The sequence below is a fragment of the Falco peregrinus genome, chromosome Z, assembly GCF_023634155.1.
Source record: "Falco peregrinus isolate bFalPer1 chromosome Z, bFalPer1.pri, whole genome shotgun sequence".
Lineage (NCBI taxonomy): Eukaryota > Metazoa > Chordata > Aves > Falconiformes > Falconidae > Falco > Falco peregrinus.
In genome coordinates this window covers 70,727,408-70,742,591 of record NC_073739.1, presented here as the reverse complement: position 1 = coordinate 70,742,591, position 15,184 = coordinate 70,727,408, and the positions used below count along the sequence as shown (strand labels likewise).

Below are 15,184 nucleotides of genomic sequence, written 5' to 3'. Positions count from 1 at the left end.
TAAGCTGGCCGATAGTGACAACCAAATATCTTCACATTCTTCCCCATGGTGCTTCTGAGGGTGGAGTTATGCAAACCGACTGAGCTGATCTTAAGAGTTTTCTTCTCCAGAAGATGCACAACCCTTTCCCTTACTTTCCTCCCCTCTACTCCGTCCCACTCTGTGATACGCCCCATCCTTTACACTACTCCAGCACCCATTGACTTCACATTAAAATAACACTAACTCAGCAGAACACCTTTCATTCTTTTGGCTACATTAGTTTTCTGTTGGGTTACCAAGTCAAACTGAATACTGAAGTCTTACAAGTATATATGTAGAAATGGCTGTGCCACTCAGCCATTCACAGGTGGAACGGTGGAAGCAGGATGCACCCTTTCTGGAAGAAATTCACTAGAAGACTATCTTTGTACCTGCACTTTACAGTTGGCAAATTGTCCCAATTAATGTATACAAAGGCACTTTGACTGGAAGCTTATATAAAAACTTTTTAATATAGACAAAAATTTCAGCCAGAGGGCACACATGTTCTGCAACAACAGGTTAGCTTGCTGATCATTACCATCTGATTGTCTATGTATCAATCTTATTTTTTTGGACAGCAAGCACTTAGAAGTAGCAGATATCTTTGTTCTGTGCAATTCTTACACACTAAACAGCTTCTCACTCACAACTGCCTGCATTGAATAACACCTAAAACACAATGATAATCTTTAGCACAGAGTGAAATTAGTTGTTTTTAGAACCCTAGCCTCAAGAATTCCATGATTCTCTACACATATATATTAAAGATCCTCAAAGTTGTGTTGTTTGTTTTTAAACTCTCATTACCTTTTAGGGCTTGACTCATTTTTTCACTCCTTCAGGACTGTGACTGTTTCTCCCCAGTGAGAATCGTGATGCGTTCTGACAGCTCTGTTCTCCCAAGAGAAAGAACACTGCAGAACTCCAGCTGCACAAAACAGCTAGTGCTCCATCTAATGCAGGAATGAAACAGGACGAGCAATAGCTATATTCGCACAAGTGACAACTCCCTTCCCCTGACATATTTAGCAGCATTGTTTAGCCACATTCAGTATGCTAGCAGCATGCCAGTTGGCTACTCTGTTATGCATGTGTGAATTAAAAAAAAAAAATCAAATAAAAGAATGGTAGGCTTCAGCACAGAAATAATGCAGTAACCCTGAAGTCAGGCATAATGAGTTAAACTGAGGAGTGTGTATTTTATATGCAACACTTGGTAGATGCTAGGACAGCAGCTGTACACAGTAACCGATGTACATACAGTATCAAGTGAGACACTCCACTAGCAGCTGTTATCACACCTACTAAAATCATAGTGCCAAGAAGTAAAATAAGTGACTAAATAGGCCTAAAGACTTCTCTTAAAGAAGGAAGTTGTACTTCACAACAGTTAAGCATGTCACCATTGACTAAGAACACAAGAGACACCTTCTTCTTACAATATAAATGGATGATCCTGGTGAAGTTCTATACACATCTACATTTATGAGAGATTTTTAAGGTCTAAGTGCTAAGCAACTGTATATTGCAAAGCTGCTCTGAGTGGCTTGCTAAACTACATGCTGTCAAAATGAAAGAAGTTGAGTAAAACAGACACCAGCTAGAAATGTTAACACACTGTTCTCCATTTCCACTGAAATAGTCATGAGTTATCAGTTGTTACAAGTAATGCAACATTAGAAATCAGTTAGAGGTGTCTATGTAATTCTAGATGACAGGTAATCACTCTGCTCAAACACTTCTATCAACACCTTTAATAATGAAATGGAACACCAATGAGAAGGCATATCCTGCCATTATCAAGTTGCTGGGAATAAAATCAGGACATTTATGTAGTCCCTCATAACATGACACATTCTTAATTTACATCTAATTCAAAATGGGGAAACTGCACAGAAGAAAACCCACCAGGTTCTGAGAACAATGGAAGAAGAAAAAGCTACATAAAAAAAGCAAACTGCATGACAGAAATCACTCCTGAATTATTTATATTGACACATCAACTCCACTTTGCCAGATTTAAAAAAATCAGAGTATGAACAGTTTACACTCAGCCTATGATTTTCAAAAACACAGCAGCAGCCATTTAGACTGACATTATGTCACAATTTACAAGGTTAAACCATAGAAATTAGTTGTTTGTAGTATCAAGTTTAGGCAGTTAATACTATGTTGAAAAACGTACTGAATACTAAGCCAAATAGGTGTCCTCTACAATCATTGTTAAAAATTTATTATCACACTTGATTCAGTAAGGTGCAAAATACCATGTACTGGTATAGTGTGATGTTAAGTTTTGCCAATTAATTCTCATAAATTTTAGATTAAAAACCCACAATGCATCCCCTTGAAAAGTATAGGTGACAAAAACCAGTGACTTCTGCAGAATGTACCTGGACATTTACTTAGTTTGATTCCTATAGCTTCTATAGGTGAACCATACGTAAAGGTCTTTACTTTGAATACAGAGACATTCCATGTTCATGAAAACAGAAGGAAAACAAGTTACAAATTCAGATTGTTTTCACTCTTGCTGCTTAAAAAAGCTATGAATAGACAAAACTGACTTAGTAACATGGAGCAAAAGCACACCTCTTTTTCACTGCTATCAAAGAAAGAGAACTGTTCTTCCTACAATCAGGTAGAAATTAACCTTCACATCTACAAAAAAATCAGTCAACTAGAAAGCAGTGCAAAAGACAGCATATCCCAGGTAGGATCCAAGAATCATTAGAACCTCAGATAAGAAGAAAGTCTTGTATCAGGATTACAGATTAGGAGTCTAATTCTTCATATTTAACTGTGTATCTAGATTTGCACGTATGACTCCTGTAAGTAAACAGGAAAGCAAAGTTTAAATGTCTACTGTGACTGTACAATTTCTCTTCTGCAGATGTGCACAAAATACTGCAAAATAAAGGTTATTTTTTAAACATTTTCCTAAATATGGATAAAGGTGGCAGGAAACATATGTTCTGGTTTTGCAGTCATCTTGAAGCAGTGACAGCATTTCAAGAATGGACTACTTTCCAAATTACTGTCTCACATAATCTCAATGTCTTAATAAGAAATACTATCATGTGTAGAAAAGCCATCCTTACATCCTGACCCTTGGAATTCTGTTCATTATTCCAAGTGTGTGATCTTGTATGCCAAGTTTGTAGACAGCACCGCTTTACTGCTAAAACTCCTGAAAAACAAGTTTTATAGTTGAAATGTTAACAGCTTTCCTAGCATTTAAAGGTACAGTATTATGACTTAAACAGAAGCATGGCACAAAGCTGAAGATTGGTCACATAAACTATTTTGGATTGCTAGACACAAATTTACACCACCTTTAAACTTCGAACACAAAAAGATAAAATTGGAGGACCATTCCGAAACATAGCTACAATGCTGATTTGAAAATTAGTTACATACAGCTTTTTATAAACTATACTTTAAATGCTTTATAGCATTACACAGACTAGTTTCCTGCAGGAGTTTCCTCAAAGACCAATTATGAAAATAAATAAGGCAGGTTTGAAAAAAACCCTGTTGTTCTTTAAGTAACTTGTCTATTACAGAGAATGAATGTTTGGTTTAGTCCCCCATTTAAATTTACCATTAGGTCCTCAATACTCAAGAGGATGTGATGATAATGCCAAGAATCTTAGCAATCATTCTTAGTATATACAGTCTTTGTGTATTACGTACTTATCCTCCCCCTGCCCCCCTCTGCCGCAAAAAAACCCCACAATGCCATCTTTCTACAATATTACACAACTATAACTACTGCATATTATGACAACTAAAACCAAGAAGAGATTACAGTCTAACGAAGTTTCTCTCATTACCATTTCATACTGAAACAGAAATACAAATTATTCCCAAATACACAGTTAAACTCTAGAAGAACTTGCTCTAAAACTTTCAAAAGTTTCTTTCAAGAAAAAGGATAAGGAAAAGAGAATGCAAAAAGAACACAAATGGAGGCACAAAATCCTGGAGACTGGAGAATGCTCCATAGTGGCACCACTAAGTGTTTGTTTGCCCTGTTGCTCTCCCCTCTCCTCTGCAATCAATTATCAGCTACTGTCAAACACAGGACACACAGGACACAAGGCTGGAGTGACCCAGTACAGCTGTTCTTATACTCAAAAGCCAATAAAAGGCTGGACAATAAGCCTTTCCAGATTCACAACATTGATAGTTATACCCACATAACCAAATTAATACACTGCAGAACATAAATTATGAATTTGAATAGTGAATGAGCCTATTGTAATGGTTTAGAAAAATTATCTTCAATTTCTTCAATCCATTTTGTTCTTTTCTGCCACCAATCCTAGGAACAGAAAATTCAGGAGAGTCACAATTTTTAGTTGTTTTAATGAAAGATATACTGTGACTGCTTCACATCATGCAACTACCATTCGGTGACTGTATCAGGCAAATCTTTCAAAACTACTTAAAAGAATTCTGATCATGTATTTCTCTGACTATTATCAAACTGACAAGCAAGTTAATAATAATATCAGCAACATTAGAAGAAAATTTGTGAAAGGGAGAAATATGATCATATCTAATAAAATTTTCCCAACAAACATTCTGATTCTTCTTTGTATCGTTTTATGTGTTCAAGAAACTGAAACCAAATGTTGTCCAGTTAAATGGCCTTTACTGATAAACTCCAAGGCCTTGGGAGGTAGCCACTGTCCCCAGAAATACCCTGTTTCATAGAGTGTCATGTAAGAAGAAAATGCCTAGCAACATTAGTAGATGTAGGATCACCCAGTTTGCTGATGAAGGCATGAAAGGCAATTTGGCAAGACAGGGAAAGAGTAAAATAGTAACAACCTCAAATTCAAACATTACGGGCATATAACTAGAAACTACAAGTAATTCACAATCAGCACTAACTGCAGAAGAAAAACTTTAACTTGTGGCAAATGTGTGATGTGGTAACTACTCCCCTTAAAATGCTGTAACTTAAAGAGTTCAAAAAAGTACACACACTGATGATGCTTGGGAACTCCACTTGTACTAGAGATAGGACAGGTCACATCTGTCCATAGCTGTGACAGCTCAAGACTTTTACGCTTTCTCCTGAAAAAGGTCATTTTCAGAGAATGGACAGGAAGCATCATATTTATAAATTTCACAGCAAAATCTAAGTACAATTCTTCAAACACAGAAGACACCTACTTCATTGTTCAATTTCAACTCTGAAAAAAACTATGCCACTGAAGTAACAGGCTAACCAAAAACCTGAGCTGGAAACACCACACCTAAGGAAACAGCAAATTTTTTTCCATTTCAGTTTTTGTATTTCATAAAAAAAACCCAACAAGCCTAGCCATGAGAATCACATATGGTTTACAGACATTAGATAAAGATATGAGTTGCTAAAGCTGAAGTCTGACTTCACTGATGCTCAGAAGTTAACAATGGAAAAAGATTACTTACAAATTTAATCAGGATTTTTTTAAAACAATAATTTACAGTAATTTTTAAACAGCAACAGCTGCTCTTGTTAGTCCTTTATTTTTATGAATCATTTTAAAAATATATGCATTTATTTCTAGTCCATATATACTTCAAGCAGGAAGCCAATCTTGTATGCAGTTGAAAGAAAACAAATGAAATCCCTGTATTGTTCACCACATACCTTTACATCAGGAGAATAATAAAATTATTTTTGTTACTTTTATAGATTTTCCCATAAATCAAGGCCATATCGTTTTGCTTTAAATACCCTACCTCTTTGCACAACTACCTCCTACTAATCACACTGTAGTCTTCAACTAACAGCCACAGTTCATTTCACAACAAATAAAATCTATGCAAATGGGGTAGAGAGATATACCTCTCTCATTTTAACCAAAGTAGTGCTAACTAACAGTAACCACTTCAAATATGGGTAAGTGACTGTCCCAGCTCATCTTTGCCATTTTGCCACCTTTTTGGTCTTATACTTACAAGGTTATTCAATGTATCACTGATAAACAGCAGGAAATTTTGTTAACTACTCATTTCTCCATCTGACAGAGAACTCAAAATCTTTGTACTTTTCATTTTACATATCAGACAATTAAGTGTATTTCATTTCTATAAAATTCATAAATACTTTAAAAAGTAGTTTTCTGAAATGTTCCAGGAGCAACTTTCTGAAGAAATGGTCAGATGTAACCAAAACTTTAGCAATAAATAGCACCTGGACTAAAATGAGCTTAAAGTAGTCTAGACAGTGAAGAATAAACCAGTAAATTTAGAAACAAAACCACCCCTCTTAGGAAAAATTTAGTAAGAGCTCTATCACTCAGAATAATTTATTCATGAATAATGTTGATTCCAAGGATACTGCTGTTCAGGTAGAATTTGGCAGAAGCGACTTCCTCATGACATTTAGTTACCTAAACCTATTTAGGCCACTGTGTAGATGCACCTTGATACACTCGGATGAATATAACAGAAGAGTAAGAATATGAGTCCTACAGAGCTTTCAGGTATGTGCCACCATTAAAAATCAGTCACATAACTAAGAAAATATAATGGTAGGTAGGGTTTTTGGTTCTTTTTATTTATTAGATATTATGTTCTTTTTTTTTTTAACTCCATTTTCTCACTGTGCATCTTTACCAGCATTCCTCCTCTTCACCAGATGCAAGGATTTGGTGAATACACTCTTCACTAACCATGCTCAAAGTTTTGCTAACTCCTATTTTTTTCCTGATGCATTCCACCGAAATCTTCCAACCACAACAGATGGTTGGCAAATGAAAAAAAAAAAAAATAAATCTGCAGTATACATGAATATCCTAATATTACAGAGTTTTAAACTAGAATAAAGCAAAATACATATTATTATGAAAGTTGCAAGTGCTCCAGTTAAAACAGTTTGTCAAATATCAGCCAGCACTTGTGTAGCAGTGTTTTGGGACCTTACCTTCTGTATCAGGACTCATCACAGGAGTGCTGCTCAGCGTGCAGATGAATTTGCACTCCGATATAACCATCTTGCCAGCACGTAGTAAAGAACACTTCCAATGAAAAGCAAACCTCTTATTTTATCTAATCTTCTGTGTAGTTATCAAAGCCTCAAGTCACACACTTACATCTTAGTTGTAAGAAGCTAGCTGCTTTCAAGGTAGGTTATTCACATCATTTATTATTTAGGGAAAAAAAAAAAAAGTCTCAGGCAGGAGTCTCATTAGTATGAAAGATAAAAGGCTTATCTGATTTTTCAGTACATTCCTCCAAACTAGTCAGCCATCATTTCAACATCAATTCCCAAGACATCCCGCAACCCCCTTGAACACTGTTCTTTTTCTGCAGTGTTTGGTTTGTATGGATATAAACAGTTGGAAAACAGCAGGTTTTCACTATAACTGACTACTTCAACTGCTTCTCACCTTGCAGAGAAACATTCTACCTGATGCTTAGCATCTTTTCTATGTTTATTAGGGAAAGACTTCAGAAATTGCTGGGTAATTCATAAAGTATGCATGAAGGTCATGAGATTGGGCAAATAAGTGATCTGTTTCTTTCTGGGAAGGCTACCATTGACATAACTTCCTTATTTACTGTAATTATGATGAAGGGTGTGTTTCTTTACAGTGCATCTAGACTGGATAGGCTCTGAAAAAAGAAAATAATCCTGAAGTTAAGCAGTGCATTAATTTTGGGGGGTGTAGGGGTGGAAGGGAAGGGCGCAGGGGTAGAAGGGAGGAAAAAAACTTGAAGATCATTTATGACAAAGACTAAAACACTCATATTAAGAAGCCAGGAATGATATTTTGGTACTTCAACAGTTTCTAAGGTTCACATGAGGGTGGGTGAGGGGGTGGAGGGGGATGCAGATTACTATAATGTTGTGGAAACACAGCATTGCTTAAACACCTAAGCAGCTATTTATACTGAGTCAAACTGCAGAACAATCTCTTTTGTCAACTATAAATAGAAACAACAAGATATTAGATCATCATTTTACTGTCATTTTATTCTCTGCCCTTCAGAAAAAAGTGCTGACATTTGTTGACCAATCTGAACCACAGCAGCAAAACCAAAGAATCCACCCACCAAAACAAATTTAGAGATGCTGTAGACAAAAACTTCAAAGACAGACATGAACACAGATCTTGAATCACATGGTAGCACCCAGCTCCTACACACACCTTAACACTAGGTAAGCAAGTCATAAGTTTTTACAGTTGCCATTTGTTTTTTCCTTCATTAGAAGTGTTCTGTTTTCAAGAAAATAAAAGTGAAAGTACTGTAAGTCCACACCATTTTAGTAGTTCTGAGAAGTCTTAAGGCTGTAAAAGCAGTAATAGGTTAGGAAGCAAAGCCAAAGATACACAGTGTTATTAATCTAACCAGGCCAGTGCACTATACAATTCCAAAACAACAGCCAACTACAGCACAAGTACAGACAAGAAAGCTAAGTGTAAGCCTTAATTCTGGAGTGCATATACTCAGCACCACCAACTCTTCTTACCTTTACAATTTAACAAAAGGTTGCCCAAAAAGTCAGCAGGCGATGTCACTGATCACTTCCTCTTTGGTGTTCCAATACAAACACACACACCCCCAATATACAAAAAAAATGCAGTAGAAACTTTCTCAGACAGCAAGACAAGAAGAAATCTCTCCAGCTGTTTTTCAAGTTGCCCCTTTATATCAGAAGAACTGAAAAAAATGTTACTAATTACCTTCTTGTTCCCATTATGGCTTCTGTTACAGATTAACAAACAAGGGAGCAAAAACCAGCTATTGTTCTGTGTGATCTGCTCTAACACAAGCATCCTGCACAATGGTGGCGCACTGCGAAGTGAGGGAGAAAGGTGCCCACACATTTTGTTCATCTGGGCAGTTTAAAAATACTGTTTCTACAGTGTGGTGGAGCCCCACTTCTCTGTATTTTCAACCCAGACTACATATTGCAACAGCATGCAAAGAAGAACTTAAAAAGTCTTTCCATAACAGTCCTGCCATTAGTGTGAAAACCTCTGAGCCACTGAGAAGGTATACATTAGCTACCATCTCTGCTCTGGTTCCCCACTGCCTTGCTGCAAGCATTTCAAAAGTATTTTTTCCCCTCCCACACTACTTTAGCTGTGGGTATCACAGGTGCATGGACGGCATACCTCCTTGCTTCTTCCATACTGATGAAGGAAGGTGGAAACCATGTGGTCATCAAATCTCAAGCTGAATTTGGAAACAAAGTTCATCCAGCCTTCTCTGACTAGCCCACAAATAACCCCTAAAAATGCCTGACATTTTTGTGGGCTGTAAACTGCAAATAGCATCCTGAGATGTTTGCCCTGCATGCAATGCATTACAATTTGCCATGTGGGCACATGGAATCAAATACAACATGGTTTAAAGTGATGCAAGCACAATAAGAAAACTAATACAGTTCAGACCTTGTGAAGTTAAAAAATAAAAGATACAGAAGTTCCATTTACCTACATGACAGGACACAGGCAATGGAGGCAAAAAATAAAAACGGTATTATTTTTTATACAACACTAGCCAATTTCGTGAAACTCACTCTTGGGGAGAAAAAAAAAAGTGCCAGTTTTCTCAGCTACTTTATCCGTATCTGTCTCATGTAGCTAGAAGACTCAACTTCTACAATATGGAGAAAACTGGCTCTACAAGAAAAGCTGCTAAATCAAAGTAGCATCTCATAAAGCACATTTATAAATAATAAAGTACTGTTGTTGGAGATAGGTACCTTTCAGTTAATGACTACAGTATCAGAAAGTAAAGATTGCTACCCACAGAAAGGAGGAAATGAACACAGACATGAACAGCACTTGACCATCAGCAGCTGGCATCCTTCTATCTACCCAAAGCTTCAGCAAGTAAACAAGCTCTGAAAAGTTCCTAATAGCCACTGCAGGCTCAGAGCTACTGGGATCCAAGAAAACTGGGATCTCTTGAAAGAATGGCATTTAAAGGTGCCTGACTACAGATAATGCAGTGAGACAATGCTTTCAACTAGGCAAGTTGTAAATTACTTCGGCCTTCATAACCCAAAGGCAACAGCTGAGACTCCAGCAAAGGAAGAGGTGCTGGTCACCCAACAGGATAAAGCAATTCATTTATAGAGGTGAGCAAAGAACTTAACAGCAAATGAAGCTTGGGTTACACAAGCCTTTTACAGTGTTCAGAGCTCTGGTAGGTATATAAGGTTCTGTAATTCAGCTTGGAATACCTGGAGAACAGTGAGAAATGAAGATAAGTTACGCTCAAAGCATATAATACTCGTACTGTGTTTACACGCACAACCATGACTGGACCCTGTGCAAGAATTCCTGTCCTTTCTGGCCTTACGAAGTTATGAGCTTGATTTCAGGAGTCTAATTAAACCAGCCCGCCTCATCCCATTGCTTCCAGATGACTGCAATGGGAGTTGCACTGGTGGTAAGTCTGTCCTCCTTTTCTGTTCTATTCTGAGCAGGTAATATAACACAAGGCCAAAACCTGAGTACTCTGAATCCCAATTATTAATTCCAATTTTGTAATCAACAGAAGACATGACATATGACCTTAAGTAGACAAAACCAAAACCTGTATCTGTAGCTTTTCCTTACTATTACCAACATTATGCCCAATTTGTCCTGGGGACAGTTCTTCCAGAATTGATCACCCTTTCAGCAAACTGATTTTCTTGAAGTTGTCCCAAAAGATGATTTATCAGAATCCTCTTAAAAGATGGGGCTGAGTGGCCCAGAATTCTTTTTTAAAAAACACCCCCATCCTCACCACCTCCCCCCCCAAACCCCGCAGCCAGAAACAGCAAACCACAGACTTTACATTATCATGTTTAACCAGGCTCAACTTGGAGAGTTAACACACACATACAATATATCATCATATCAAATGCCTTTCATAAACAATATTTTTAAAAAGACTGAGCACTAAGAAGCTCCAAAGAGTAAAAAACCTACTGTATCAGCCATGGCCAAAATACGTAACAGGACAACATGCTGTGTTCTGGAAAAACATGGGTAACCCTCATACTACAGCAGCAGAGAAAAGAGCTAACAAAAAGCATGCCAAGAAAGCTAGATCAGCTCTACAAGTAGCAAAGCACTCCCCAAGCCTTACTGCACAAAAAGCCAGGAAGAAGAAGGAACCAAAGCCGCACAAACACAGACAGCACCATCCCTGCATCTATCATTACTTCTGAAATACTTAATCCTTAATACTGGTCTACTGTGTGAAAAAAGCATTGTTAGCATATAGTCCACAGGTATGGACCAGTGAAGGGCTGACTTATAGGCTAAGTCATGTTCATCAAGCCATTAATAATAGGAATAAATTTAAAACAAAGTAATACCAATATAATTTCACGATTGTAATAAGGACACCACTGTAACCAGAAGCATATGGCTTAGGCATTGTTTATGGTGCTTCTCTACTTTGCCCAAATCAACTATTTCATATTAATCAACACAAAGTTCAGTTGTCCAGGGAAACAAAAGACATTAGAATATTCTTTCAAGTTACTGAAAACGTAATCCCGGTGGAAAACTATGTGATTCGCTCACAGTGAATCAAAACAGTGTATTATTAGTACAGAATTAGGGTAACAATTTAAAATACTTAAACTAATTGCTTACATAACTATTGTAACAGTTGAAAAAACAAACATTCATTGTGTTCAGTGTGGAAACCAAGTAATCATCTAGCTTAGTTAGCGTCTTGACTTCTTTCCACTTCTGTTTTCTCTTTAAAATGAAGTTAAGACCTACCATGGATAGCTATATGATTACTGATCAGTCAGCTGTAGCTTCTCTGACTACTACCCTAAACCCCTCACTTTTTTCATAAGGGGTTCACAACTAAATTTAAAAGCAGCTTCTTATTCAACTGCAACCACCACAACAATTTATTAATTTTTTTGAAGCAAAGGCTATATACAGTCACAGTGCAGAACGCCTTTTTTTTTTCCACTTGAATTAAAATTTACTTTGCATCTTACAAGACAGCATCCTTTACAATATGATACACATAAAGTAGTTATACTGCTGCTACTACACGTCTCATGGAATCAGTATGTGGCTAAACACACCTCATGGCAAAAATCAGTATCATAATGATAGCTGCCTATCAAATTCTGAGTAAAAGGTTTCAAACAGACCACATCTAAAAAATACCACTCCAGCATTTAAGTTTTGTATATAGTTCTTTCTTACCAAAAACACTTCAGTATGCTACACAACATAAAAAAACCCTACTGAGCCCGTTCATTAAAACCCTGATTCTGTAAGTTACATAAACAGGTGACACTGCTTACAGTAATAATTGCATCATGTGTTTGAACTGTTAAGGCCTTTGTCCCACATTTCGTTGAGAGAAGTTTCACTTTATTTTAAAGACAGTGTCTCACTAAAGCAATCATGTCCATTTGGAGGCAGGGTGGGAAGAGACCTGTTTCCTTACACTGAAAAATCCTCAGCACTTTTCCCAGGAACTACAATACACTTGTAAATATGATACATATACACAAGAGAGAACCTTCAGCCCATGGTAAAACTGCTTAACAAAAAAAATTCTAAACAAGGCTTATGGGGGGGGGGGGGGAAGCAGAGAAGTAAGAAGTGTAATTGTTGATACAGCCTCTTACTAAGCTGAAAAACTTATTGATGCTGCTAATATTTGTACTTCCTCCACATTTCACATTCTACTTTTACATCATTGATTCTGTCAGTTCCCTGCCTACTTCCTCATAAAATGGATCTATTCAGGGATAGCAGCAGTCCTGGAACTCCTGAAGCAGCACAGTTATATCACAGACATCAACTCTATTCCCTACCCCAGACCAAGACCTTCTGCCCCAGGGAAGATCATTGCTTCTAGTGGGCCAGTTTGTTTTCTGCATTTTACTCGGCTTTTTGGGAGAGTCTAACCCTTACCTTAGCCCTCTGCAAGGCAAGTTGAACTATACATTTGGGTAAGGAAATAGTTCCTATTTGTCTGATCCAAAATTAGTTAAGTGTGTAGCAGATGTTATTGTTCCTTCCTTCCTCTTATCCCCCCCATACACCTGAAGCGCAGTCGGGGATGTTTGGAGCAGTTAAAGAAGCAAACGGCAGATGAGTGCCTTCTGGTCTCACAGCAAGAGACTCGCGGTAAGCACCGTGGCCAGCCGGCCCCGGGCAGGCAGGGATACACAAGGGATGGAGGCAGGAGCTGCCACCTCCGCCGAGGCGCTCCCCGACCCGCCGAGCGGAGCCTCGGCCGCAGGGAGGGAGCCCCGGCGGCTGGGCCGAGGGGAGCGGCGCGGGCGGCCCCGCTGCGGAACGGGCGCTGCCAACAGCCCCGTCCCCAAGCAACGACCTCCTCTGAAAAACTGCCCCAGGAGCGGCCGAGCGGCCTCGGCCCGCACGCAGGGGCTCCCCTCGCCTGTGGCCGGGGAAGGCCAGCCCCGCGGCCCCGGCACGGCCCCGTGGTGCCCGTAGCCGGCGGGGCTGAGGGGAGGCTTCCACCTACGGGCAGCTCCGCTCACTACAGGCCGCCGGGCCGCACACTGACGGAGGGCACCCGCGCCCCGCTCCCTCTCCGCCGCCCCCCACCGCTCACGGAGCCCCCCGGCCGCCCTGGAGCGCCAGGCCCCTCGCCGCCGGCGGCTCCCCCTCCGCCGCCGCGGACGCGCAGCGAGGGGCTGGCGGCGACCCCCGGCCCACCGACCCCCGCCCCCTACCTCGGTTGAGATCGAGGGGGACGTTCTCCTCGCCGCTGTCGTTCCGACCTACGGGGACGGGAGAAGAGAAGCGCGTTAGGCTGGCGGGCAGGAAGGAGCCGGAAGAGGAGGAAGGGAGGAAAGAAGCGGAGAGGACGGCTGGGCACCGGCGTGCTGCGGGAGCCAGCAAGGGGCCAGCCTACCGCCGCGGCCTGCCCGGGGCCCCTTACCTCGGATGCGGAGGTGCCGCAACGAGCGGGCGCGGAGACTCACCGCCATGTTTACGGCCCCGCAGTCACAACACCGGAAACCTCGTCCGCTCTCGCGAGGAGAAGCCCGCGGAGCCGCCGGCGCCGCCTCGCCCCCCTCCCTCCGCCGTGCCGCGCGCCGCCGGCGGGAAGAGGGTGGGCGTGGGAGGTGGCTGGGCGGCCGCTGTTTGGCCGTGACCGCTCTCCTGTGTCGCAGCGGCGCCCGGCGGCTCCGAGGAGGGGGCTGGAGTACTGCGGGGGCGGGTGACGGCTGCTAATCCTCGGCCTCCCCGGGCAGGGGGTGGAGGCCTCCGCCTGCCCGGGCTGCCGGCGGCTCGGCGTGGGTGCTGGCGGGGAGCGGGACGGGGCTGTGGGGGCTTCTCCTCCGGCACCTCGGCCCGCACAGACCAAGGCTGAGGGCGAAGGAGTGTGGCGGGAACCAAGGGGCGTCTGAGGGGGCTTCACCGCTGCGCCAGAGAACGAGGCGAAACGCTTCCTTTTCCTGAAGAGCTCGCCCTGCTGGCAACTGGCTTCCTGTATTACTGCTCCGTCACCACATCTGAAGGTTTTGGTCTGTCAAGTGAAATTACTTTTGGTTTTGTTTTTATGAGGTTTGCCTGCTGAATTTTCCTTTTTTGAGCTTCACTTGCCTTGTGACGAGATGGTCGCTCACGCGGATACGGCGTGACCGTTAGCTTTGTACACCGAATGTTTCCTGTACTCTGCTTTTTAATACGTGAAGTAATTAAAAAAAAAAGCCAAACAACCTTTTCATTGCTTTCTTGATTTGCGTGCAGCGAGTCCGTCAGCAGCCTCAAATATTGATCTGTTTATTGCCTTGATATTTGTTACATTGGGTAATAAGATAAGTGTATGTATTTAAAAAAAAAAAAAAATTAGCAGGTAACACCTTCCATCGTGCCCTGACACTTCAGACAGCCGTAGACAAGGCAATTTCTTGCAACTACACTTGCCAAATTCTCAGGAACAAAACCAGCAAATAATAATCGAATTGAAGTGTAGAAATAGCCAGCTGTATAAAAATAGCTTCACAAGGGCAGGTAATTGTTTTCCTGTTCCGTAGTCAATCATTTTGCACTCGTGAGTTTTCCCTTCTCTCTGTGGAGGTCTTTCAATTCAAATCCTGCACTACTTGTAAAAATCTAGTTCTATTAAGTATTTGCGACCATTAAGTTTCATCTCAAAAATTGTAAATTAGTTTTTACACTGATTA

The 15,184-nt window shown here is 40.6% G+C and overlaps 1 protein-coding gene across 3 annotated transcripts in view; it reads right to left on the bottom strand.

Annotated features, from left to right (window-relative positions):
- Window positions 1-14,028, bottom strand: part of RICTOR (RPTOR independent companion of MTOR complex 2) — a 90,330-nt gene extending 76,302 nt beyond the window's left edge. The window contains exons 1-2 of one of the 3 annotated variants that reach the window (XM_055790234.1): window positions 13,933-14,028; window positions 13,724-13,771 (exon numbers count right to left, since the gene is read on the bottom strand). In XM_055790234.1, coding sequence (XP_055646209.1) covers window positions 13,724-13,771; window positions 13,933-13,981 — 97 coding nt within the window. In that variant the 5' untranslated portion in view covers window positions 13,982-14,028. Of the gene's footprint in view, window positions 1-13,723; window positions 13,772-13,932 lie in introns of those variants that run through there. The other 2 variants (XM_055790235.1, XM_055790236.1) reach the window with 2 other exon arrangements.
- Window positions 14,029-15,184: the final 1,156 nt, after the last annotated feature.